The 26,395-nt window shown below is 50.2% G+C and overlaps 1 protein-coding gene and 1 non-coding gene across 4 annotated transcripts in view; both read right to left on the minus strand.

Moving 5' to 3' along the window:
* The window catches only part of CUX1 (cut like homeobox 1), a 347,872-nt gene that overhangs the window by 26,613 nt on the left and 294,864 nt on the right, over positions 1 to 26,395 (minus strand). For 2 of the 3 annotated variants that reach the window (XM_061153494.1, XM_061153492.1), the window contains exons 21-23: positions 15,778 to 16,080; positions 13,136 to 13,324; positions 5,821 to 6,085 (exon numbers count right to left, since the gene is read on the minus strand). The exons of the other annotated variant lie outside the window; for it this stretch is intronic. In XM_061153494.1, coding sequence (XP_061009477.1) covers positions 5,821 to 6,085; positions 13,136 to 13,324; positions 15,778 to 16,080 — 757 coding nt within the window. The remainder of the gene's footprint in view (positions 1 to 5,820; positions 6,086 to 13,135; positions 13,325 to 15,777; positions 16,081 to 26,395) is intronic. 3 annotated transcript variants of the gene reach the window in all.
* TRNAE-UUC (transfer RNA glutamic acid (anticodon UUC)) lies at positions 21,977 to 22,049 on the minus strand. The gene has a single exon. It is a non-coding gene; the product is annotated as a tRNA-Glu (tRNA).

Genomic DNA, 26,395 nt, shown 5'->3' on the forward strand with positions numbered 1-26,395 from the left:
TGGATTCATACAAGGAGATAAAGTATGAATGGTAACCACTGCCACCCCCCGCCCCTCCCCAGACCTCCTGAGAGAGAACCGATTATTAGATGGTGCCCAAAGTGAAAATCTTCAGTGTCCAGCTCTGAGCCACAGGTCAGAGTCTCCGGTCAAGGCTGAGGTGGGATTCTATCAATTTGTGTGATTAAATTTCAATTAATTCCCTCCTCTAAAAGACGACCAGGGAAGGGTCACTTTTGACCAATCAGGAGGGAGGCCAACTATGTGCTCCAACACATCCACCATGTTTTAATTAAGCTGAGTTCAGCCTACAATGGAAAGTGTGCTTCACTACTTTGTCAGTTCCGAAGGAAACAGCTACAGAAGGGCCCAGGCCTTCCCTGTTTTGGAGCCCTGTAATGTCATGAAAGGGCTTTTGTTAAATCTTTTGTGTCAGAATTTCTCTAACATGCTCACAGTACTGGGTTCAATCAGAAGTCTCAATAGGTGTTTCTTCCTAAAAACCTCTGATCATGAGCCAATTGTTAGTGGATAACATCTTCAGGGAAATTAGCACCAAGTCCAGTGTCTTGCAGAAACTGGGCCTGCAGAAAGCCCTGGGTTAGGCGTGCATGAAGATATTTTCTGCAGTGTGTATAACTCAATAAAGGTGACATTTTTTGAGAACCCATGGTATGCCAGGTCCTATGCTGGATGTAGGGAGGTTGGAGCCAGGGAGAATCCAGCTATAGTTTAGTCCAGTATATCACAAGTCAGGTCGGTCATGGTTATCTGCTACACAGTTTTTTGCTCCATACATAGGGTGAACTTTGACCCTTGTCCTGAAGCTGACCCCTGAACCAAAGCTGCAGGGGTAGGCCTGAAGCCCTCCCAGAAGTTCCCAGGAGGTCACGGAAGACTTTCCTCCTTCCTGGGGGCTACTTTGGGAGCCTGTGAAATGGTAATTCCCATGGGCACTTTGCTAGGAGGATGAACCTACACTTTGCTGGATTTCAAGCCCGTTAACAGCTAAAAAACACCCACTAGGGTGAACACTCAATCCCATTCCACCCTGACTGGGGAGTGGGGGAGGCTAGATGGGCAGCTAAGGGTTTGGTCTGATCCAGGCCACAGGTCCATCATGGACTAACTGGAAGTCCCAGGGGCAGCCTGGCCCAGAATGGAGCACAGGCTTTTTGGAACCAGGCAAACTGGATTTGAAATCAGTTCACACTGGGTTTGAAATCTGGCTTGTCAATTACTAGCTACAAAACTTGGACAAGTTCCTTAAGCTTTTTGTGCTTCAGTTTTCTTATCAGAAAAGTATGGAGAATAGTGTCTTCCTTGCAGAGATGTTATGATTAAATGTTGGGGTTTTTTTTGTTGTCATTTTCTTTTTTTTTTGGTTACGCCACATGGCATGTGGGATCTCAGTTTCCCAATCAGGGACAGAACCCATGACCCCTTGCAGTGGCAGGACGGGGTCTTAACCACTGGACCACCATGATGAAATATTAAATACAGGACACAAAGTAGACCAAAAAAAAAAGGAACTATTTTTCTATTTTAACCACCCAGCTGCCTTTTGAATAACAAAGTCCTTGTCATAAGTGCCAAGGCTGAGACAGAAGGGCTGAGGGATGGGGAGGGATAACTTCATGTCCAAGACCTGGGATCGAGGCTGTGACCCTCACTGGCTAGACTGACATATATGACATTTAAACATTTACACGTATGACATATAAAACGGGGCTGGCAGCGCTGAATTCGACTGTAGGTGGGAGGAAGTATGAAATAACATCTATATAGCTCTTGGCTCAGGGCCTGGCACATGTTACATGCTTAGCAGATAAGAGGCATCATCCTTCTCAGCCTAGATTAGTCTCTGTGTCCCTGAGGAAGATTATCTTCTGGTCTAGAAAGACCAGGTCCCAGAAGCAAATCTGGTTTTCAGACAAGTCATGCAAGGCTGGCAGGATGCTGTGGCTTTTAGGGCTTGGAAGTTTCTGCTCGGTGGACCTGTTCTCCAGGAGACCAGGTGTCCTGGGCTATGTTGTTCTGGTGTTCCTGGGTAAATGGTCACCTTAGAATACTTCTGATGGCCTTAGGGTAAAAGGAGAAGAGGAAGTAAAGTTTTGTTTATTTTTTTAAGGGGGTAAAAATCAACCCCAAGCATTTACTCCCTAAGGGTTCGAGTGGTGCAGAAAAAATGAAATCAACTTCTGTTTAACTCCTGCGGAAAGAACCTAAGAAACTGCCTTCTTGACCACAGGTCCTTAAAAATTGGTGTATTATTTCTCTAGGATAAAAATCTCAAAAGTGAGATGTCTGGGCCAAAAGATCTGTGCTTATTTAATTTTGATAGAAACTGCAAAATCACTTTCTAAATTATTAGTAATAATCCACTCCCGTACAAATACTATATTTCTGCCCCTTTTCTGCATCTTCAGCAGATACTGGGACACTTTCAAAGTTTTGCCAAGTGGTAACAAAAAAGTGGAATGTTGTTTTTATTTTAGATTTCTAAACTATTTAATCTAATTGATCATTTTTTCATATATTAGCAGCATCCATCTCTTTTCCTATGAAATGCCTATTCATGTTCTTTACTAATTGTTCAGGAGGATTTCAAAAATCAATTCCTATAAAAATGGACAAAGGAACACTCTATTACATGTATTGTAAAATACTTACTTTTTCCTAGTCTTTTGTGTTTGTTTTGGGATTTTGTGATATCTTGAATCCTTTCATTTTGTGCTGTCATATAGTCAAATATAGCTATTTTTGCTAGATGATTTTAGGTTTTCCTATATTTCTAATCTTTATTAAAAAAATTCTTAGTAGAAAGTAATAAAAATATCTTGAAAGAAAAACAACAACAGGGATTTCCCTGGTGCTCCAGTGGTTAAGAATCTGCCTGCCAAAGCAGGGGACACAGGTTTGATCCCTGGTCCAGGAACTAAGATCTCATATGCTGTAGGGCAACCAACCCCCTACACCACAACTACTGAAGCCCAGGCGCACTAGAGACCACACACCACAACTAGAGAAAGCTCACAGACAGCAACAAAGAGCCCATGCACTACAACGAAGACCCAGCCCATCCTAAAACCATAAACAAACAATAAATAAAATTAAAAAAAAAAAAAAAAAGAAACTGCTTCCTTGTTTAGGAATTAAACACATTCAGGGATGTGTGCTGAGTGCGGCCGTGTGCTCATCCTTATGTGAAGTGCTATGGGACCTACCAGGTGAGCTGGTCTGTCCTGAGCATTTAAGGGAAGAGCTGAAGCCGTGGAGAGAGGGCTGGCTCAGCCAGAATCTCTGCACTTTTCTTTTGGGTGGCCTTAGGGGAGGGACTTCAGTTCTTTGGGCTTTATGCCATTCCTAGTAACCTGATGCCACTTCTTATTCAACCTATTCTGTGACTTATAAAATTCTTCTCTAGTTCAGTTCTTTCAATACCCTGCACACATCATACCACTTCTAGGATATTCATCCAGATCTCTGCAGGTGAGACTGATCTCTGCCCTTGGTTCTACCACTTGACTTACCAGTCTGCTTTGTTGTAGAGTGTATTTGACAGCATTTATTGAGCATCCATCTACTCTAGGTCTGGATTTGGGCTCATGACTAAGCTTTGAGGTTCCATGGCTCTTCTTCCCATCTCTGCCTTTTCTCTTTATAGTTGGATTTGTTTAAATGCTCAAATCAGGCATCTCCACAATGACCAGCTGACCATCATGTGATGGCATTTCCATGGGGGTCAGGAGGCCAGCTGGGAAACCTGGAGAGCATGTGCCCTGGCCAGGAGGCAGTGACTGCCTCTCAACTGGGGCCTGCAGGGTGATCTGGGAAAAAGGTGACTCCCAGCAGGGCGGGGCGAAACGGCTTGAGAGATGTTTTGTGTGACTGACAGCTCCTTTACCCAGATTTTCATGCCCTCCTGTCCAGGGTTAGCATACTTCATTAAATTGGATGTGACTTGCAGAAGACTCGAAAGTGCACATTCAAATGCACCTCTGTGTCTGGAAAGTGAAAACAGGATTGCATAACACCTGGCAAGGAGAGGCTCTGGGGAACCTCTGCCCACATTTCCATTCACTCGATTTCACTGTACTTGTTTACCGCTCTTGAAGTTTCCTTTCATGTAGAGGGAGCTCCACTCCTGCAACTGCTGACCTCTCTCTGCCTCTGTTTTTACCTGATCGGTAAATTTAGGAGTGAATAAGCTGGTTGTGCTCAGCTTATGTACTTTCTTTGTCTTCTTGGGAGCCAGCCCACATATGGTGAGGCCTGCCTGGGGCCAGTGCTGCCTTGATGGATAAACTGGCTTGGTTTTAAGAGTCAGGTAGCAGGTCTATTGGGCTTCCCTGGTGGCTTAGTGGTAAAGAATCTGCCTGCAATGCAAGAGACCTGGGTTCAATCCCTGGGTTGGGAAGATCCCCTGGAGGACAGCATGGCAACCCACTCCAGTACTCTTGCCTGGTGAATCCCATGGACAGAGGCGCCTGGCAGGGTATAGTCCATGGGGTCGCAGAGTCAGACACGACTAACTCGACTAAGCAGCAGCAGCAGCAGCAGCAGCAGGTCTATTTGGCTCTCACACTAAGCTATTGTTAACATAGCCTTTGTTGGTGATAAAGGTATTATTTTGGCTCCTATCTAATATTTAAACATTTTCCAATTTGTTCAGAACCTGGAAGTTTTGCTGGGCCCTGTCAGAAACTCCAGCAGAACCTATCTGATGAGGCAGGGCCCACTTTGAGACACAACTCCTCCCTCTAGCCCCTGGCGGCCTGTGATCTTCTGTTGCTTGCTGCTTACCTACACTGGCTCTTCACAAGCACCTGTCACCTTGGTATCACCAGGAGCACCTACCCCAGTTCTGCTGAGCCTGAGAAAAAATGATGTTCTGACAGGAACCAGCAATTGAGATGGCCATATACACGGCATTCAGTGGGCCTGATTCTCCATCAGACCACTGAGAATTCTGTCTCTAGCAGCAGGGAGTCTTGGTTATACAGGTGATCAACAGTTCATTACCTGTCAGTGGATTTCCATTATCTAATCCAAACATTTCACCCTGTTCCTTTTTCTACAGGAGAGCGCTGGGCCCTTTCCTGCTCAGGTAAGTTATTTAACCCCTCTGAGCTTTATGTTCTCATCTATAAAATGTGGACAAGACTGTATCTTATATAGTTGTGAGGATCAAGTGATACAGTGCTAGTTAAAACACATAGCTCAGTGTCTGTGGACCTAGTAGATGCTCAATAAATCTTCAAGAACTCATGACTTTCCCCAAAGAAAGGGTCTTACACTAATTCATTTATTTAATTACAAAATGAACCAAACTAATTTGGAAAACAACACTATAAAAGACCTTGAGAAAGCATAAGAAAATCACTAGATACACGCTCACTCTTGTGGAACCAAGAATGACTACACTCTCCCCTTTTTTTTTCAACTATTTTTTTTTGGTCATGCTGCATAACATGTGGATCTTAGTTCCCCAACCAGGGATTAAACCTGCACTCCCTGCTGAAAGCACAGAGTCGTAACCACTGGACTGCCTGGGAAGCCCCATGCACTGTTTAAACGACAGCACTAAGAGGAGACTTTTTCTGGTTACAGAAGACATGGACTGTCTCTACCTGCATGACTCTCCATCTTTGGGAGTTTAAGATGCCAATAAAAAGAAAAAGCCAACTAACTGACTGAACACCAAGTTCTCAGGCCCCAGAAAGCCCTCCCAGGCACAGTGAATGGCCGCTCTCTCTCTGAGGGCTGGCTGTGCGTTCTCGCAGAGCTGTGACTGACTGGGCCGAGAGCAGGACGTACCTGTAATTGTGGAACCAGTTGATGACGGTGCTGGTTTTCAAGTTGAGCTTGGTGGCGAGTTCTTCGATGGTTTTTGGTGACGGGTATGGCTTTTGCTGATATGCTCGTTTCAGAGCTTCTTTCTCTTCGGGGGCCAGCACTACTCGGGGTTTCTTCAGCTGGTGCTGGGGCTGGGGGCTGGCGCCCTGGCTGTAGTCGATGCCAACGGATGGGGGCTCGCAGGGCTGGCTGTCGCTGACCGAGCTGTGCCGCCGCTTCATGTAGGCTGAGGGAGGGAGAGACGTCAGACTGAGAGGCGGGCCCAGCAGGGAGACCCGCCCAGGCCCCCCAACACCCCTGCTCCATGCCACACCATCCACTCCCGGTTACTTCTGCGTGGATCGTGGCAGCTCCCTGCTCTTCTGAGAACATCTCAAAACACTTGGACTAGAACCGTTCTGAAACCCAATACACACTCATCAAGGACCTGCTCTGCTGTAACGGGAGGTCCCTGTCTGCTCCTGCATGACTCATGGTTCAGTAGGGACACCGAGAAGTATATAGAGAGGTGACCCCAACGGGGTGTGATAAGGGAGGGCACACAGGCACCCCACGGTGGGGGGGCTCTGAAGGGGAGTACTCAGCCCTGCCTGGGGAGGGCACGGGGGAGGCAACCAGAGGACATGATGTTTGAACTGAATCTTGAAGGACAAAGAAGGATTAACCAGAAAAAAACTGGCAGTGAGATAGAAGACGGTAGGAGGCCACTCCAGAAAGCAGGAATACTGTGTGCAGAGACACAGGTAGGAAACGGCATGGTCAGAGTGTGTCCTGTGGGTGCGTGCATGCGGGGCAGGGGGAGTGGAGATGTTGGACCTAAAGCTGGAGAGACGGGTGGCCAGGGGAGGCTGCAAGTTTGGACTGTCCCTTGAAAGCAGGGGGAAGAGACACAAAGATTCAATAAAGGGAATGAGGTGATGAGCTCTCTGTTTCTGAAAGGCTGCCCTGGCAGCGGCTTGGAGGACGGAGGGAGGGGGAGGCACTGGAAGGAAGATGCTCAGTGGGGAGGGAAGGAGGATAGAGATGTAGACGAAGGTAGTGGTGACGGGGTTGGAGAAAAGCACACGGATGGTTGCACTGTGAGGGGCAGAACTGATGGGGCTTGGGGACCGACTCAGTGAGGGACCAGAGCAGATGGAGCTGGGGACAGCTCCCTGGCCTCAGGCGTGGGAGGTGAAGTGGGCGCTGGTGTCACGGGACTGGGTACCGCGGGAGGAGCAGATTAAGGGGAGAAGATGAGGGGTCATCTTGGAAACGTGGAGTCTGAGGGCTCTCTGGGTCATCCACAAGGAGATGGTCTGTAGGCAGTTAGAAAGACAGGTGTGGAGCTCAGCAGAATGGTCTAGGCTAGAGAGAGGAAACTGGAACCACTAGAATAGAACTTGTAGTAAAGTCAGTGACCTTGATGAACTGACAGACAGAGAAGGGCACAGAAGGAATCTTGGAAAACACCCACAAGCAGAGGATAAGCAGGAAGAAGCAGCTGTGAAGGATGCAGAGAGATGGGAGGCCAACCAGGAGATGGGTGAGGAAGGGATGAGTGGGGAGGGAGGGTCCCCGAGTCAGTGCTGCAAAAAGCAAAGTCCGACAAGGATCCAGGATGTCCTGGTGCCGAGTGATTAGGGCGAAACTGGAGACCTTGGTGAGCAGATACAGTGGAGCTATGAGAGGAGAAGCCAGACTTCAGTGGGTTTAGTAGTGAACAGGAGGTGAGAAAGTGGAGGTAGTGGGCAGGAGTCACTATTCTAAGAAGCCGAGCTGTAAAGGAAAAGTGAGACACAGGATGGCTTCTAGACGGGAAGTTCAGGGTTGACGGTGGGCCTTAAAAGATGAGCGGGAGCTGATGTGTCCAAGCTGAGAGGGGAGGAGACAGAGAGCTCCAGGTGAGGGCGGGAGGGAGGGCAAAGGGGGGTGGACACCCAGACGCACTTACAGGGACTGAGGTGGGGAGAGTTGATGGCCTCGGTTTTCTTTATGAAGTACGAAGGCAGGAGGAAAGGCAGCTCTGAAGAGCTGGGAACAGAGTCTTGGAGAGAGGTGGGTGGGAGACGGTGGTGGGGGTGGAGGGGAGGGATGGTGGGGGCCAGGAGAAGCACAGAGGACCCTGCTGAAATGGGAGAGAGGGATCTGAGGTGGCACCAATCCCTGTGGGTCCCAGGTGCCAAGGCTGATCCTGTGTGAAGACGACGGGTCGGGCGCCACTCCCAGGCTGGGGTTTGCAGAAGGGTGAAGAGTGAAGAGCTGTGTGATGGAGGACTGCAGCCTCCAGGAGGTCAGGGGGTCTGGGGAAGGAGAGAGAGCAGGAGAGGGTGCACTGCTGGGGGGAGCCTGGGAGGGGTTCTCCAAGCTCGGGAGGCCCTCCGGGGCCACTGGGATGAACAGACAAACGTGGAAAGAGGGATGGACAGTGGAATGTGACCAGTGAGGAGGCACCTGAATTTAAGCTTTGAGAGGTAGAGCAGTTATGGGTGATGATGAAATCTGGGGAACCAAGGGTTGAGGAGGTCAAACTACTTGAGGCTCAGGTGCTGGACAGGTCAGAGGGGTCATAACATTCCCCTGGATGAGGCAGCACGTGGGTGTGGGGGAAGGCAGTGATTCATGGGCCAGTCTTGAAAAAATGTAGGGAGTGAGGAAGTTGGGGGATGGAGAGGAGAAGGAGCTTCGAGAAAGCCTGTAGGACTTTCAGATCTTGGAGGAGGTGGGGCCTGGCCCAGGAGTGGAGGAGCGGCTGGAGCAGAGCTCAGAGCTCGGGGGTCTCTCAGCCCACCCCGGAAGGCACAGCGGCTGGGCGGAGGTGAGGGGAGGACAATTGCTGTTCATGTGTCTTCACTGTGGAATAAGGATTAGGAGCATCGGTGGGGAGCTGGCAGACAGCAGGCTAAGGGACTTGGGTGCGACTGTCACCTGGGGGTGTGCGGAGCGGGTTGCACGGTAAATGGGGGTGATTCCTGGATTCTGAGTTATCTGCTCTACTAGGGCTGTCTGTGCTTCGTCTGCTCCTCTCTGAGGTTATGCTTCAGGTTAAAAACTGTTTGGACTTCTTGACCAAATGAATCCTCCACAGAGGTCATGCTAGTGAATTAGTTTGGAATATGGTTTGAATATTCCTTAAAACTTCTTAAAACTGATGGGATATGAGTGTGTGTGTGTGTGCGTGAGCTCAGTTGTGTCCGACTTTGGGACCCTATGGACTGCTGCCCGCCAGGCTTCTCTGTTCATGGGATTTCCCAGGCAAGAGTACTGGAGTGGGTTGCCATTCCATTCTCCAGGGGATCTTCCCAACCCAGGGATTGAATCCAAGTCTCCTGCATTGGCAGGCGGGTTCTTTATCACTAGTGCGATCTGGGAAGTCCCAGTGGGACAGGAAAAAGTGTTATTAAATTGAGACAGCATGGAGTGGTCAGGACAGCAGTATCCGTCAGCAGCAGCAGCAGAGGCTAACATCTATCATCTAATCTTCACAGTTATGCTACGGGAGAGAGACCAGTGACATCCCTATTTACAGACGGGAAAGCTGAAGCCTAGAGAGGTTCAGTAATTTGCCAGAGGTCACACGGCTAGTGAGTATCAGAACTGAGGTTGACCTGAGCCTGTTCTGGGCAGCCCTATGCCCACCCCACCTGGCCAGATGGTGGCCAGTGCCCCCCACCCCCTGGTCAGGGTGCGGGAGCAGGGCTGGGCTGTGTCCACGGGCGCTGCAGGAAGCCTGGGAGCGTCAGCAGCACTGACACTCGGGTCTGCGGTGTCACAGAGGACGGTCAGGGCCCCTCAGGAGCCTTCAGGGAGGGGGGCCCAGCCACCCAGCTAGCGGAGGCTGTGTGTGTACGTGCGTGCATGTGCTTGGAACTGTGTAAACAGGTTGGGCTGTCTCATGAAGGGAACAGAAAGCAGAGGGCAGACTAGAGCAGAGAGAGAAGTTTACAAGAAAGAAGGAGAGCATGATAAAGGGAGAAGAAGCAGAGCTTTGTGGAAGAGAGGGCGCAGGGCATCCAAGGGAATCCTGTAGCCTGCACTGCCTGGTACAGAATTTTTAATCTAGGTTAGATGGGGGGCACAACTTATTTTCATGTATTTTAAAGGGATACAAATTATTTTAATAACTCTAATTACTGAGCACTTCTATACGCTGGTTGTTATACTAGGTACATTCTAATCCTTACAGCTGGAAAGTATTCTCTTCATATTACACATGTAGGAACTTAGGCTAGGAAGTTACTTAAGGTGCCATTCTATGATTAGAACTCAAACAATGGAGAAGCAAATCTCCCCCCAAAATGAATGTGGTAAGAGTCAGAGGCCAGAAAGAAATGGGCCTGGTCTGTTCCACCAGACCCCTCAAGTTGGGCGGGTGACCGACAGTCTATGGAAATCACAGGAAGTGCTGGGCCGGGGATCACCCACTGTTGTATCTGAGGGGTCAGATGCCTCCCACTGGGGCTGGTCAGTGAGCAGCCCCACTGGGGCGAGAGGACAGCGGACCCAGCTGCTTAGGGACTTTGGGATGCAGAGGGGCCTGGGCCCCAGTGGAACAGTAACTCTTCTGGGACACAAGATGGCGCTGAGAGCCTGTGCAGGAGACGGGTGGCGGCCGAGGAGGCCCCTGGAGATCTGTCTGGGGCACCCAGGTGCTGCTCTGCTGGCCCCCAAGATCTGTCTGGGGCGCCTGGGTCCTGCTCTGCTGGCCCCCGAGATCTGTCTGGGGTACCCAGGTCCTGCTCTGCTGGCCCCCGAGATCTGTCTGGGGCGCCCAGGTCCTGCTCTGCTGGCCCCCAAGATCTGTCTGGGGCACCCAGGCTGCTCTGCTGGCCAAGGAGGAGGGGCGCAGCAGGGAGCTGTGGGCCCAGGGCTCTCGCTCAGGGGGTGGCTGTCGGGAGGGCCCTGCCTTCTGACAGAGGACGCACAGCTTTAAAGCTGCCTAGGCAAGCTTTGCTGAGTTGCTGAAACCGTGAAATGGATATACTGGGTCCATGATACCATTCTCTCTACTTTTATGTCTGAAATTTCCCAGAATGAAAAAGGAAAAAGTTTTTGGTGTGGGGGGGGACACAGCACCAAGCCTCTGGAGCTTGGCCTGCGGCTGCAGCCTGTGACACAGCCTTGGTTGGCCATCGAGGGCAGGTAGGGCAGGAGTCCACCGGGTGGCCCTGGCTGGCATGGAAGCCGATGTGTGGGCTTGTGGTCCCAGTGTAGCTGGCACTTGGCACAGGGCAGCAGAACAATCTCAGAGCATCGGCTGTGCAGCCTGACAGCCCAAGTTTTGTTGTTCAGTCGCTCAGTCATGTCTGACTCTTTGTGACCCCATGGACTGCAGCACACCAGGCTTCCCTGTCCTTCACCATCTCCTGGAGCTTGCTCAGATTCATGTCCATTGAGTCGGTTATGCCACACAAACATCTCATCCTTTGTCGTCCCCTTCTCCTCCTGCCCTCAATCTTTCCCAGCATCAGGATCTTTTCTAATGAGTCGGCTCTTCGCATCAGGTGGCCAAAGTACTGGAGATTCAGCTTCAGCATCGGTCCTTCCAATGAATATTCAGGGTTGATTTCCCTTAGGATTGACTGGTTTGATCTCCTTACTGTTCAAGGGGCTCTCAAGAGTCTGGGTTCTTGCTTACACCAACCTGAAATCAGGCAAGTTTCAGAATGCCGGAGCCTCATGTTTCCTGGATAACAACATCTGTACGAGATGGAGTGATGTGGGCTGAATGAAGTCTCGGCACAGTGTCTGCAGACAGGAGGCACTTAGGAACTGCAAGCTCTATGGTCACATGAGGACTGGCACCAGAGGCTCTCACGTCTTCTCGGAGCCCAGCTCCACAGAGCCAGCACCAGAGATTCTCATGTCTTCTTGGAGCCCTTTCCTGGTTGGTGAGGACAGCGGTGCTTCAGCTGGAGGTGAGTTCAGGGGGTAGGAGCCTGGGCTCCACCGTGACCCCCCAGCTCAGGCGTGCTAGGCATGGGGCCAGCACAGTCGCATGGGTGGTCATGATGCCCACTCTCTGGTGAGGTCCCCTGCAGACACTGATGGGCAGGATCACAGCTTCCTGGGGCCAGACCAGCAGCTGGTGCCCACTCTCCACACCTGAGGGGTTTATCAGCCATCAAGTGAGCTCGCAGCAGTACAGGCAACCCAGGACTGTCCCTTTTAAGGGGCGGCAGGTGGAGTGTGAGCCACGAGACGGGGCAGGAGTTCCTTTCTGTCGTCAAGGAGACCCCTTCTGATTTGTAGCCTGCGCTCAGCATCGAGGGGGCTCCGATGTGTCTGGAGAAAGGAGCTGCTCTCAGCCCTCTGGGAGGCCTTACCCTCTATAAGCCCTGGAGACTATAATAGCAAGACAGAGGTCTGTTCTGCAGGAACTTGCTCTGCCATCCTCCAGGTAGGCGGCCTTCATGGAGACAGCTAACTTCTCTGAGCTAGTCTTCTTATTTATAAATGCATTAAAAACAAAAACATACAATGCTCCTTACTGTAAACTTCATAACGCCAAATGGTTCTCATAGGATACTTTTTGCTAATCTTTTTTTTTTTAATAATTTTATTTATTTATTTTTGGCGATGCTGGGTCTTTGTTTCTGCTGTGGGGTCTTTCTCTAGTTTCAGTGAGTGGGGGCTACTCTCCAGGTGCACGAGCTTCTCACTGTGGTGGCTTCTCTTGTTTCGGGGCAGAGGCTCTAGGGCACGTGGGTTTCAGTAGCTGCAGTTCCCGGGCTCTAGAGCGCAGGCTCAGTAGTTGGGGCGCACGGGCTTAGCTGCTCCATTGCACGTGGGATTGTCCCAGATCAGAGATCGAATGCTTGTCTCTAGTATTGGTAGGTGGATTCTTTACCACTGAGCCACGAGGGAAGCCCTACAAATGCATTTTTAAACGATCTCTTCGATAGGATAATATGTGGAAGCCTGCCATGATGGTGCATGTGCAATGAAATGTTGCAATACCCCACCCACCCAGCAAAACAAAAGAGCCAACACCAAGTGGCGTTACTCTCCCGAAGAAGAGAAAGCTACACTGGCCGCCAGGGCAACTGAGGAATTATCAAAGTACCCTCTGGTGCTAAATGTCTTTGGGTTCAGGTCTTGAGGCAGAAAAAAACACAAATCTCTCCAGTCCTTTTAGGTACTCATCGGCAGATGACTGTCAAGAAATCCTTCACCCTGCCTCACAGCCCCTTGGTCATGGATCAGGGTCCCTCATCAGCTCGGTGTGAAAGCTTTAACAGCAACAGTGGGTTTATAAATGAGAAAGCAATGGGCTGGGGCGGGGGCAGGGAGTTACCTTTCTTTTCCATCCGTTTCATGTCCATCAGCTTCTCCACGTTGTTGGGGTCATTCAGCCACAGCTGCATCCGGACAAAGGGCTCCCGTCCCTTCAGACTGAGCTTGTGCCAGGGCTTGGGGCGAGCAAGGAGGTCAGAGACGGAGCCTTGGGTGAGCCCCAGGATGGTCTCCCCAAATAAGCGCTGACCTGGAGAAAGAACAGAACCAAGAGAGGTGTCATTGCTGAGACTCAGGGAGCTGGCAGGACAAGTAGGTGTCACAGTGAAATCAGAAACAGGGGTTCAAGACCCAGAGTCTTATCAGTTCCGGGTTTAGCAAAAGCAGTTTTTTCTTTTTTTTTTTGGCCAAGCTATGTGGCATGCAGGATCTTAGATCCCCAACCAGGCATCTAACACATGTCCCTGTATTGGGAACTCTGAGTCTTAACCACTGGACCACTGAGGAAGTCCTGAGCAAGCGCTTCTTAGAAGCACTTCCTCAACCAGACTTGCCAACAACCTCCAAGGGTGATGGAGTCAGTATTCCTCTTGCATTCTGCTTACGCACAAGGTTTCTCTAAGAAAGAGTTTTTGGGTTTCGGATGAACCAAGGCCCACACAACACCTGCTGCGTCTATCAGAGGTGGCTAATCCCAAACCCGAGCTCAGGAGGTTAAGTAGCTCATGGGGTGACCTCTCTTTCAGAGCCTCAAACCGGGCCATCTGCACCGGCTCCTTTCACGATTAGCAAGGTTATCGGGGCTTGCTGAGAAAACAGGCCACTTGACCCAAGGTCACAGCAGGAAAGAGAAGGAGAAATAGCTCCTCAGCTTTATTTTCCTGACAAGCAGGCCATTTCCAGCTCTGAAGTCTTTCCCTGCAGTTCAAGTAGCCCGTTCCCTGGGCTGATCAGAGGGTACTGCGCTCTGGAGAGCATAGTGGCATTAGGTCTGCAGTGTTCATCAGAGGCTTGAAAGGAAGATTTCTCTTCTCTGAGAGCCATTCAGTTGCAGGTGAAGAGGGGCCAGCACTTTGAAAGGCACAAACGAGGACAAGGCACAACTGGAAGGACCTGACAGGAGGACTGAAAGGCACCGGACTTTGAGTGGACGTGGAGACTGGGATCAGAGGCCGGTGTCTGGTACCATAAAGCCTCCGGACCACGACACTGGCTCTGCCCCTCAGTGTGGGGTGACCCAGCGTGCATGCTCACTCGTGTCCGACTCTGCGATCCTACAGACTGTAGTCCGCCAGGCTCCTCTGTCCATGGGATTTTCCAGGCAAGAATACTGGAGTGGGTTGCCATTTCCTTTTCCAGGGGATCTTCCTGACCCAGGGATCGAACCCAATTCTCCTGCATTGGCAGGCAGATTCTTTACCACTGAGCCACCTGGGAAGCCTGAGGGTGACCCTGATGATTGGCTTATTCCCCCTTCAGCTTACATCCTCCATCTGTGAGAGGGAAACACCCCCAACTGCACTCACAGGGTACTTAAAGAAGTGGGACTCCAAGTATAAGTTTACTGCATGCAAAGTTTTGGATTTGAGAAAACAAGTTTTTTTTATATCAGTCATTTTAACTGAGTCTTTTTTACCAACCCCAACATTTACTGATTTTGGAAACCTGAGGTTTTTCTGCTTTTCAAACTCTCAGTTTAGCCTATAAACATCCCAGGTCCTTACCATTAAAAAAAAATTTTTTTTTATTAAAAGATTAAAAAAAGTTTGGCTGCTCTGGGTCTTCGTTGCAGCACATGTGGGATCTTAGTTCCCTGACGAGAAACTGAACTCATGTCTCCTGCACCGAAAGGCAGATTCTTAACCACTGGGCCACCAGGGAAGTCCCCTTACCATTTGTTGTTACTGTGGTTGTTTTAAATAAATTTTACTTAATTCTAATCTGGCAAGTCAATCTCATTTCATTCCAAGGAGCTTGTTATGTTCAGGAAAGTGACATATATGAACAACTAGTTACTATTTGCTTGATCCACCCCGTTGTAGTGGGAGGTGGGTGTTGGGGGGAATCAAGTGGTTATTTTCAGAAAATTATGTGTATTACTTTTAGAGGTTTCATAGCAGCGGCTCTCAGTCATTTTGGGAGTCACATCTGAGAGCATGAGGAAAGCTACTAACCCTCACCTTTTAGAATGCACACACACACACATTCTGCTCTGACTGAGAGACTAACACGTGAACGTGAACACGCCAAGATCCCAGGTCAGATGTTAAGAGGATGCCTGGGTCTTGACCAAGCTGCCTGCTTCATCTGTAATTTGCTAATTTGGTCCCCACTTTGGGTCAGAGACACCAATCAGAAGCTGCTGGGCTCATGCTGACTCTTCCTTACTCTGCATCCCCTCACCACCCATGATTTAGAGCTCCTTTGGGCAATCGGTGGTCAGACTCTGGCCGGCATGCCTGTCTTCCAAGAGGTCCCAGTGGGGGTGCAGGGGTGGGCTGGGGCTGACCTTAGACTTCTAACACCCTTAGGAACCCTTGCTGCTCACAACTGTAGGACGCTTTAGGTTCCCATAGATAGCTTAGGAACATTTAAACCCTTTGGCTGGCCCAGCCTGAGGCCCCTTCCACCTACTCCTCCTGAAAACCCCCAACAGGAAACGGCCTGCCGCCTCTTGACTTAGCAGCCGGGGAGGGAACCTACCGAGGTTGTTGTCGGTCAACACCTCCTTGACCCTCTTGGTGATGCCGTAGGTGTCCAGCTCTGGAGACATGGCCACCAGCTCTTGAATGCTGAGCGCTGAGTGTCCGGAGAGAGGCAGTGGGATGGCAGGCTGGGAGTCTGAGGCGGGCGGGTCACTGGGTTCTGGAGGTTTGCCATCCTTACTGGTTTCGATGGGGGGGCAGGGCTGCTGGACCAGTTCAGTCAGACTCTTCACTGACTCGCTGGAGCTCATGGGTGACTCGGGTGCAGGGCTGCAGCTGGCAGAGGTCTTTGGAGTGCTTTCTGGAATGAGAGCACATGGAAACCCGAGGCTGAGAATGGCGGTCTTTCCCTATGTGCACCTCCTTTCCTTATCTAGAAATTACTAAGTAGACGTCTGTATAAAAAGGAGACAGTATGGCAGTCTATGGATCCAAATGAATTGTGACCGAGAATCTTTCTGTATTAAAAAAATAAAAATAACAACAGTGAAAGAAGTAAAAGCAGGGGTTTTAACAGTACGTTTCTGAAGACTCAATAAAGGGCATTCTATTAAAAAAAGTGTGCCCTATTAATCACTGTCATGACTTCCTTCCCACAGAACCCCTTAATTCTATAATTCAGAAGCATCTTGAGTATATTATAATTTGCGTATTTATTTTATCCATAATTTCCAGCACAAAGTGAATGGACATAATATTTTAATTGAGGGTTGTCTGCAATGTGTGGTCACCACAGCGATGAAGACCCTTGAGGAAGAGACCTAAGGCCCTGGCTGCAGGCCCCCAGGGGCCTACGGCTGAGCGGGGACCCCAGGTCCGTTCTTACGATGATCCCGGAGGGCTCCACAGTGACCACGGAGAGAACCAAAGGAAGAGGAGCACCCACCCAGCTCTCTGTCAGACCCCAGGATGTGACTCTGAAAGCCCAGCTCTCGTCTGTCTACACCAGGTGGTCACTAAGACCAGAAGAGACAGGGCCAGTGTGGGTAGTCAGGTGCCCATGCTCTCCTTTCTTCAGAAGGGGCTGTCTTGTTGGCGGTGCCTGGTGGGGGGAGGGCACTGTGCTCTGTTGGCGAGTGGTCCCTTCTGGCCTCTGTTAGCACAACCTGTAGAACCTGACACCCATTCCAGTTTGGGGATGCCAGGAATAAAGGCTTCCGCAGTTCCTAATTTCCAAACATAGAGAAGATGCACAGTGACCGAGCACTGAGGTCCTACCCACGGGGTAAAAGCTGCCTTCGGCTTGGAGTCTGGGTGCAGTTTCTCCCCCCACCAGGCATGGGCACATGGTGAGACCCCACGGCACCACGGGTGAGGGGCCAGGCCAGGCACTGTCACGTGGGCTCCGTGGCTCCAGAGACAACAGTGTGTGAGGCCGGGCCATGCAGTGAACACCAGCACACGTCAGCCCCCAAATACCCGGGACCCGACTAAAGAAAATGTAACACCAAGGCATAGCTGAATTCCTTTTTTAAGATTTTATATTTTTAAAGTGGACGATTAAAAAAAGTCTTTATTGAATTTGTCAAAATATTGTTTCTGCTTTATGTTTTGGGTTTTTTTTCAGGGCATGTGGGATCCGAGCTCCCCAACCAATGATCAAACCTGCATCTCACCCGGCCAGCCACCCCTGCCTCACCCCCCCGCCCACCACATTGGGAGGTGAAGTCTCAACCACTGGATCATGGGGGAAAATCCTGGAATAACTGAATTTCAACAGATCATATACCTGGAGTGTCCTTCACTGGACATACGATATCCAGGATAACAACCTATTCTGAATTCAAGAGGATGGAAAGTGTATTCCAAGTACAAGAGATATTTTGTAAAAATACCTAGAAAGATAAAATCCCAAATAAAACAACTGCAATAAACCCATCTATTGTCTTCAACCAGTATAGAGTTCTACCATCACATAAAGCTGTGTGCTCAACATGGAAAATCAGGTTAAAAATAAAAAAACAAACACTGGCTTGTGAAAGACGTGAGAGAGGCAGAGGTAAACGGCAGAAACGGTCCATATAAATCTTGAAGGCGATCTGAATCCTACAAATCGGATTTCTTCTCTCTGCTCACCTCCAGGTCATCGTACAACTGGATATAAAACCCGGCAAATGTTATTTTTGTATCTGAAGCAGCAGAGGAATTGTACTGTAAATTTGCCCTGATTCACCCAAGCGAGGGACCAATTTGGCAGATCATCCATCTTGCTCACTGTACACTGTCAAGGATGGCATGAATTCCCCACATGATAAACAGATTTCTTCTCAGGTTGGTGTCCTTTAACCCACAGCAAGGTCAGAACAATGGCTGCCTGGAGAACACGCCGCCGGTGCCGCCTCCCAAGCACTGGCCCCTTGTTTCCTTAGGGCGCCGGCAGGTCCCCAGGAGAGCTGGGTGGAGGCATGTCTCTTTCTTTCAGGTGTCCTCAGTAAAGCCACTCGCCGTCCTGCATTTTTTGCCAGGAAAACCCCCTGAAAGAACTGACCAGAGGTGTGCGCTGCACGTCACTGGTGTCCCTCTGTGCTCCCCACCATGACTGCAGACAAGGGCAAGCCCCCTCCCCAACCAAGGTCAAAACCCCACTGGGCCTTGGAATTTACTGGGCTGGTATCTGCACCTCTGTCCCGAGCCTATGTCTAAACTGCTGTACACAATTTAGTCTCTGTCTAAATTGCTCACCGGCACACACACACACACACACACACACCCCGTGCCACTATGGGCTCTAGTTGCCAAGAGCAGAATTTGGCCCATGTTTTTTTGGAGTGAAAGGGACAAGAGGCAACAGAAAACAGACCCCTGGACCCATCACGAATCCATATGCTCAGAACATCACACTGCAAAGTCATTTGTTTGACTAGAAAGCTACTTTCGGTCAGCACCACAAAACCAGATCCATCAAGCAGTTCCCATCGCCCCCTGGTGAGGGGGCTTGGGGGGGGGGGGGCCCTCAGTGGCAGGAGGACCGGTGCCCAATGACTCACTATCTTGACAGAACAAGAAACACAGTCAAGAGACAAGGAGAAATATTGCTTTTCTTTTCCAAAAATTAGCAAATTGAGCTCTCTGATGAAAACGATACTTTCTGAAAGAACAAGATTTTGTGCTCTTCTCTGTAATTAAAGATAATTTAAGCAAGGCAAAAAAAAAAACAAAAAAAACCACAAAAAAATGGAGGCGCCCTGGGCTTGGCACTAAGGTACTGAACCTGGGATGGGGGTTGCCTCTCCTAACTCGTGATGCCAACTTGAATATGATTCTTAGGTTCTTTGAACATCTTGGTTTCCTCATCTGAAAAATACAGGCAGGGTTGTAGTAATGAGGAACGAACCTGCCACAGAGCACTAAGTAAATCTGAATCTGATGTTAAAAAATAGAGTAGTTACTGAGTTGTACTGGAACATATCTGTCTACATAAAGGTCCTCTGCATGCAGCGTGAATCTCCTTAAGATTTATTGCTGTTTCTTCTACAGTTCCTGGCACACAACTGCAATGCTGGTGAGAGAGACAATAGCTACATCTTGTGCAATGCCATTCAGATGACATTCCAGAGAAGGTAAAATTAAAGGGACAGAAAACAGATCAGTGTTTTTTTCTTTTTTCTTTTTTTAAGAAGACTGGGAGTTTGGTTTATGCCAAGTCACCTGAGATTATTATTTTTTTAAAGATATCTATTTATTTTTGGCCACACTGTGTGGTATGTGGGATTTTAGTTCCCTGACCAGGGATCAGACCTGGGGCCCCCTGCAGTGGAGGTACAGAGTCTTAACCACTGGATCGCCAGGGGAGTCTCCAGATCAGTGTTGCTGGGAGTCAAGGGTTGGAGCTGGCACAGAGGGGCATGGGAGGATTTGGGGAGGATGATGGAATTATCCTATACCTTGATTAGTGAGAGGCATAGAACACTTCTATGAGTGAAGAGTGAGTTTTAGTGTACGTGGATTATACTTCAGTATCAACTCACTTAGGACAGAGTCCCAGCAGGAAGCATGGATGAAGACGAATCACTGCGTTATGCTTTTACTTATTCACCAAGTCGGCTGAGTCAGGCCAGTGGAACACAGCACACGGCAGGGGGTGGGGACACTGATGTCAGGGGGTCAGAGACCTCCCGGGTGGGCAACTTCAGGCGGGACTTCAGGCGTGAGCAGGAATTAGCCAGCTAAGGTGGGAGGAGTAGCAGCAACAAGGAAGGGAGACAGATTGTTCCAGACACCTGGTAGGCTTGGGGCATCAGTAAAATTGAGTGTAGTGAGAATATGAGGCCTTGAGAGATCCCCAGGGGCTGGGTTGTGCAGGGCCTTTGAATTGGCTGAGGTGTCTGTTTTAATTTTTGTGCAGTTGGGAGCCAGGGCACATTCCTACTATCCACCACGTGCTATAAACAGCAGCGAAGGGAATTCCCTGGCCTTCCAGTGGTGAGGACTCTAGGCTTTCATTGCCCAGAGCACTGGTTTCATCCCTGGCTGGAGAACTAAGATCCTGCAAATCATGTGGCATGGCCAAAAACAAAGCAAAACAAAAACCAAACCAAAAAAAAAGGCATGAAAACCCTCTAGCAGTGAGAAGGTCCAGACGGCACAGAAGCATAATGGTGAGCCCACAAATTGAGGCGTGGAACCAAACAGACGACAACGCTGGTACATAGGCTGAGCGCCTGCATGCGCTGTGTGCAGTCAGACACGTGCTGAGTGGATAAAATCAGGTCCAGGCAAGACAGAGTGCACATTCAGGACCAACGGCAGCTGACTTCTGGGAGGAATGAGACTAGGAGAGGCAGATGCTTCATTTACTTTAAAAATATAGGATTGAATGATGATCAAAAGTTAGGGTTAAAGTTGGGTGATGGACATTCGCTGGGTTGTTCTGCAATTTGTGTTTGAAATATCATAGACCTAACATCAAAGAGTAAGAAAGTAAGCCAGGTCATTGCTGCTTTAGTACAGAGAATGGACTTATGCACAGCATGGCTGGGGCCAGGAGACCGACGGGGAGTGTGGATGGGGCCCCAGGAGGGTGGGCTGAGGGGTGGGGAGATACAGGTTCAGGAAAAGTTCAGGAGATCGGGTCACCAGGACTGCGGGCCCAGTAGACGTGCTGAGAGGGCTGAGCAAGAACAGGTGTGTCCCACGTTGTGACCTGGGCTACGGGGCGTGGGGTGCAGTTCCAAGACAGGGTGCATTGCAACAGGAGCATCTTGGGGTGAGGAGGAACACGATGTTAGGAAACCCTATTCTGTCAGTGCTCTGTGATGACCTAGAGGGGTGGGATGGGGGTGGGTGGGAGAGAAGCTCAAGAGGGAGGGGATATATGTGTATATACTTAGAGCTGATTCACATTTTACAGAAGAAACCAACACAACAGTGAAAAGCAATTATTCTCCCATTAAAAAGTAAATTCAAAAAAAAAAAAGAAAGAAACCCGATTCTATCACTGCCTCTAACAGGAGTTACTGCTCAAGCGAACGTTTCTCGCGCCCTCCCTGTGTGGAGGCTCCCGGGAATGAACTATTGATAGATACTTCCGTCCTCATGACCTGACACTGAGCGGCAGACACATCCAGCGGCCTCCCTGGACACAGACAAGACCTCGTGCCCAGAGCCACACAGCCAGGAACGAGTCATGCCCTCCGTGTTGTAAACAGCCCTCCTGGACGGGTGGGGCCAGTGCCCACAGATCCCTGGACTCGTGTGACTGTCCGTGGCAGAGCGACGGCCAGCCTTGCACAATACGATTTCTCCACCCACACTCCACGTGTCCACGTTTCTGACCTCACCTCAGGAAACATGACGGTCAGGCCTCCAAAGCCCACCGACCTCTGGGATGAAGGGAATCAGAACATCTTTAGAACCTCGTCTGAACGCAGCCGGGTGCTAAGAGCATTTACACACTGGCTCATTCAATTCTCACGATGCTCCTGTGCTGGGAATATAAACCGTGCACCAGAAAACTTGATCCAGGTCACTCGGGTGGAGCAAGGATCTGACCAGCTTGGGAGTGGGAAGCCTCCACCGGTCAGTCACTGGAGTGTCATAACAGCCTGTCTGCCTTCATCCATTCCTTCACTCGCCCACGCCAATGTTTTTAAAGCTCCTGCTTTGTGCTGTGGACTCTCCTTGGCAGAGGGATAAGAGATGCTATTTTTACTTTTTTGTTTTCTTTTAGCCAAGCCACATAGCTTGCGGGAGGTTACTTCCCTGACCGGGGATTGAACCCTGGGCCCCAGCAGTGAAAGTGCTGAGTCCTAACAACTGGACCATCAGGTAAATTCCAAGGGGTAAGAGAAATTAGACACCGACTGTGCTTTCAAGGAGTCTGCAGCCTGTGGGACTGGGGCAACTGAAAATGGGTAATTTGCCTTAAAAGCCCAGCTACACAGACCATCTAATCCAATTCTGATGCCAGTAGTAAGGTGTTACATTTAAAAAATGATCTGTATGGATTAATTTTGGGGGGAAGGTTAATTTTCCAAGATTAATTTTCGAATCTTGCAGAAAAGAAGCCTGGATAGTAAGATACAGGAAGCACAGACAGTGACTCAAGGCCCCCTAAAATACACAGAGCTTTCAGGAACTATAAAAGGATTATGAAAAATATTATATTCCAAAAACAGCAGGCAAACAACAGCTGCCATAAGTTTTCAATGGAAGCCAATTGAAAATGCACACCCGCCATAATTTTCAGAGACAAATCTCTCTGCAGTTTACACGATCCACTGTTTAAATTTCCATACCCAGCCCTCTATCTGCAGTAATAATAACCCAAATTCCATTTAGTGTTCATTTGAGCAGTCAGGATAAAGTCATTTCTTATTATCTCCCCACTGTGTAAAAAACAGCTTGAAGGTAGGAAGTCAGCAAGCATTTTCACCAAAAAGTAATTATTGTAAGTGACATTTTTACTGCTGGCATGCCATAAGGCGAACTGTGCATTCCGAAGGACAAGTTGCTGAAACAAAATGACAGGGCGCTCTGTGACATTCTGACAAGAACCCAAACATTATTTAACTGGCGGCTGGTCTGATGCACCGCTTTCCATTATGTCCATAGTTTAGGCTTTGAGCCCGCGCCAAGCCAGGAAATTCCAAGTGACTAGAAAGACAAGTATGGAAGATGGGAGAGAGAAGGAGAAGGTTGGGGGAACAGTAAGGTCATGGCCTGGCACATGGCAATGTGGTCGAGCGAGGGCAGAAATCAAAGAGCAGAGGAAGAGGGGTTCCAGGGAGGCACAGGGTGGAGACGGAGCCCAAGTGGGGATGGGAGCCTTGGTGTGGGAGGACCCTGCCCAGCTTCAGGGCCCTTCCGGCTGACAGTGGTGACAGCTTCAGAAGCCACCGCAGGGTGACCACCAGCCCAGAACGTTCCCCGGCCGAGTTCAGATGTGGAATAGTGCTGGGGACATGGAACCCCAGTTGAAACGTGAGGACTCACTCAAGGTTCATGTGGCTCCTCTCCAAAGGGACCCCCGACCTGAGGATTTATGGCTGACAGCCCTCTTTAGAAGTAATGAGCTTCTCTGTATCAAAGGTGAACGGCAGCCTGATCTGCCCTCCTGCGTTTCAGGGCCACAGGGTGACGTGAGACCCTCTCTCTGACATCCCTGAGCACCAGACCTTGCCTTCGGGGCGGGGTGGGGGAGGCGGCGCTGATGGCCCCCTGCCTCTGAGTCTCTGGGCAGAGGCTCGTGGCCCGTCAGGACCCCACCTATTTCTCCAGCCACATCTCCACTAGACATGGCCCACGTAAACAATGTGGAGTTTTCTGCTTTTGAGTTTTCTGCTTTTGGATTGAATAGCAGGGGCTTGAAACAAAATACGTGGAGAGGGACATCGCTGGTGGTTCACTGGGTAAGACTCCACATTCCCAATGCAGGGGGCCCAGGTTCGATCCCTGGTGAGGGAACTAGATCCCGCGTGCCACAGCCAAAAAGATTCTGCATGCTGCAACTAAGACCTGACACAGCCAAAAAAACAAAAGTGGGGACTGATAGTTGTCATAGAGCCATGGAGGAGCTTTCACACCTCTGGCCCCCCACGCCACTGCATACTGGCTATCTAGAAAGGAACAGAAATAACCCAACAACATGCTTAGACACATCAGAGCATGTGACGTGGCCCCACCACAGAACAGCCTGCTTTCCAAGGGCCTACACCTGACGCCAGCAGAGGAGTAAAGGGGAAGGTCTCACTGACCCAGGCCCCATCCTCAAGGGCCTGAGCGGTTCTCCTCTTGACTTGGGGAAAGCCCTCTCCCAAAGAGACGGCATCAAGCGTCAGTGCATACCCCTCCCACGGCCAGGCCTTACCTGCCCCCTCGCTGGCCCTGGGTTGGCAATACTCTTTGGCCCTCAGCCTGCCTGGGCTGGGCACTGCCTTAAGTCACTGAAAATCTCAGCAAACCTACCAAATCACTCTGTTTCTATAGCAAAACTGAGACAGTAGGTGCTGGTGCGTGAACATTGTTTTAAGTCTGCCTAAGGAACTCTTGAGCTTTCCAGGTGGCTCAGTGGTAAAGAATTCACCTGCCAACGCAGGAGATGTGAGTCCGATCCCTGGGTTGGGAAGATCCCCTGGAGAAGGAAATGGCAACCCACTCTGGTATTCTTGCCTGGAAAATTCCATGGACAAAGGAGGCTGGTGGGCTACAGTCCACGGGGTCACAAAGAGTCGGACCTAACTGAGCGACTGAGCATGTGCAAGGAACTCTTATAGTGACTTAAAAGCCAAAATAGTTTACTTATTAACAAAGAAAACTTGTTTAATGCAAAGTTTCTATTTAACTTGTGCCAGCTTATGTCCCCAAGCCTGACTTGCAAGCCCCTTGAAGAGCGGTGGGGGGACGGGGGGGAACCTTTCATTCAATAAAGGGACCTTCTCAGTGCCAGGTGGCTGCTAGGAGGTGGGGGACAGTGGTGACCCAGGCAGACATCATTACGAGGTCACTGTCACAAAGACCCCTGTGACGAGGACCAGGAGGGGGATGGGAGGGATGTCCAAGGGGAACGAGGACCAGGAGGAGGGTGGAGGGGGATGTCCAGAGGGCGGTGGCAGCTTACAGCACTATGACATTGATACTGAGGCTGGGGGCAGGAGGGACAGTCACACACTGAGAAGGCGGGACTTTAATCCCGGGGAAGGATCTGAAGGAGGGCAGGGGCCCAGCAGGATATACAGTATGGAGAGATGGGTCTGGATGTTTAGGAACCAGAAACTGTGTGTGCGCGCGTGTCTGGGAGTGGGGGTGAGGAGAGAGGGTGTGAGGTGGGCTGCTAGACCCCCCTGCTCAGGTGATGGTGGGGGTGGCGGTGCTTTCACAAGGAAGGCTGGATGGAGAACAGATCTGGGAGAAGAGGCTGAGCGCACGAGGGTGGAGGTGGGAGGGCCGTCCTGGGGGGCTAGCTGCAGCAGGCCGCAGGGGGTGAGGTGGCACGACTGAGTCTCTCTCAGTACCGCCTTGTGCCACCAGGAGCTTCTCTCACCTCCTCACGGAGGGGAAGGATGGTTTCTTACCCTCCTCTTTTCTCCCCAGGCTGGGAAAGCACATGATGTTGGGTGGAGGTGGGGAAGGATCGTGGCAATTCTGAGTTGACTCCAGCCACACCTGGGAAAGCTGCCTAGGTGGGGCGGGCCTGAGACTCACCTGGGGTGTGGGCACTGCAGGTAAATCTGCTCCCCCGCCAGGCTTGCGTTATTTTTCTTGTGTATCTTTTATGAGCCCTCAAGGACATACGTGTGTGTGTCAAAGCAGAGTTTGGGAATATTAAAAGTCAAAACCCTTCCTTTGGCTACAATTCAACCTTGGTAGTGAACCCCCAGCCTGGCAAGGCCACAGAAGCCACCCCGGGCGACGTGGTTAGCCCTGCCTCGGAAGGCACGGTGCTGACGTTCCCAGCTTTCCACAGATCCATACTGATTTAGAAATAATGCCTTCAAATTACCTTCAATAACCTTATTACCGAACCAGCTGTGTGTATGAGCACTTATCAATGCATCCCTGTGCATTAAGAGAAAATGTATGTCATACAAACAGTCTAAATATATATTACTGAGATGGGAAAAAACAAACCATCTAGTTAAACTGCTCTGCTGTAATCAAAGATTAATCACTGTGCGTGGTGTGCCTGTGCGCATGTGTTTTCTCTCTTTCTCGGGGGCTCCTTTACGGCTTTGAGCAGACCTGCCCGCCCTTCGCCAGTAGTGCTACTGTCTTCTAGGCAGCTCAGACCGCCATTCTGGCGGTGGAATTAATTTTCCTGTGTTTCTAAGAGTTGGAGGAGCTGAGAGGTGGTTTTTGGATTGTGTTTTCCTTCTGAGTCTTTTAGGCCTGCAGCTCAGAAACTTTCCTTCCCCAGAGGCACCTGGTGGACAGCAGGCCTCCGCGTGCCCATCTGTGGGGAGGCTCTGGGATTTGCCCCCAGAGCAGCCTGCCTCCTCCCAGTAACGCTGCCGGGCAGCCTGGTGTGCAGACGATGTCTGCGCTGTGATGGAATGTTCCTTAGAGAATCCATGGCTGATATGGAATGTGCTGGTGGGGTGAGCTGCTTCTTGGCTCCCCTACAACATGCAGGTGAGTGCTCCGATCTGGCCCTCCACGGGCCCTGGGCTGTGCTGAGC

Source organism: Dama dama, chromosome 10 (genome assembly GCF_033118175.1).
Source record: "Dama dama isolate Ldn47 chromosome 10, ASM3311817v1, whole genome shotgun sequence".
Taxonomy (NCBI): domain Eukaryota; kingdom Metazoa; phylum Chordata; class Mammalia; order Artiodactyla; family Cervidae; genus Dama; species Dama dama.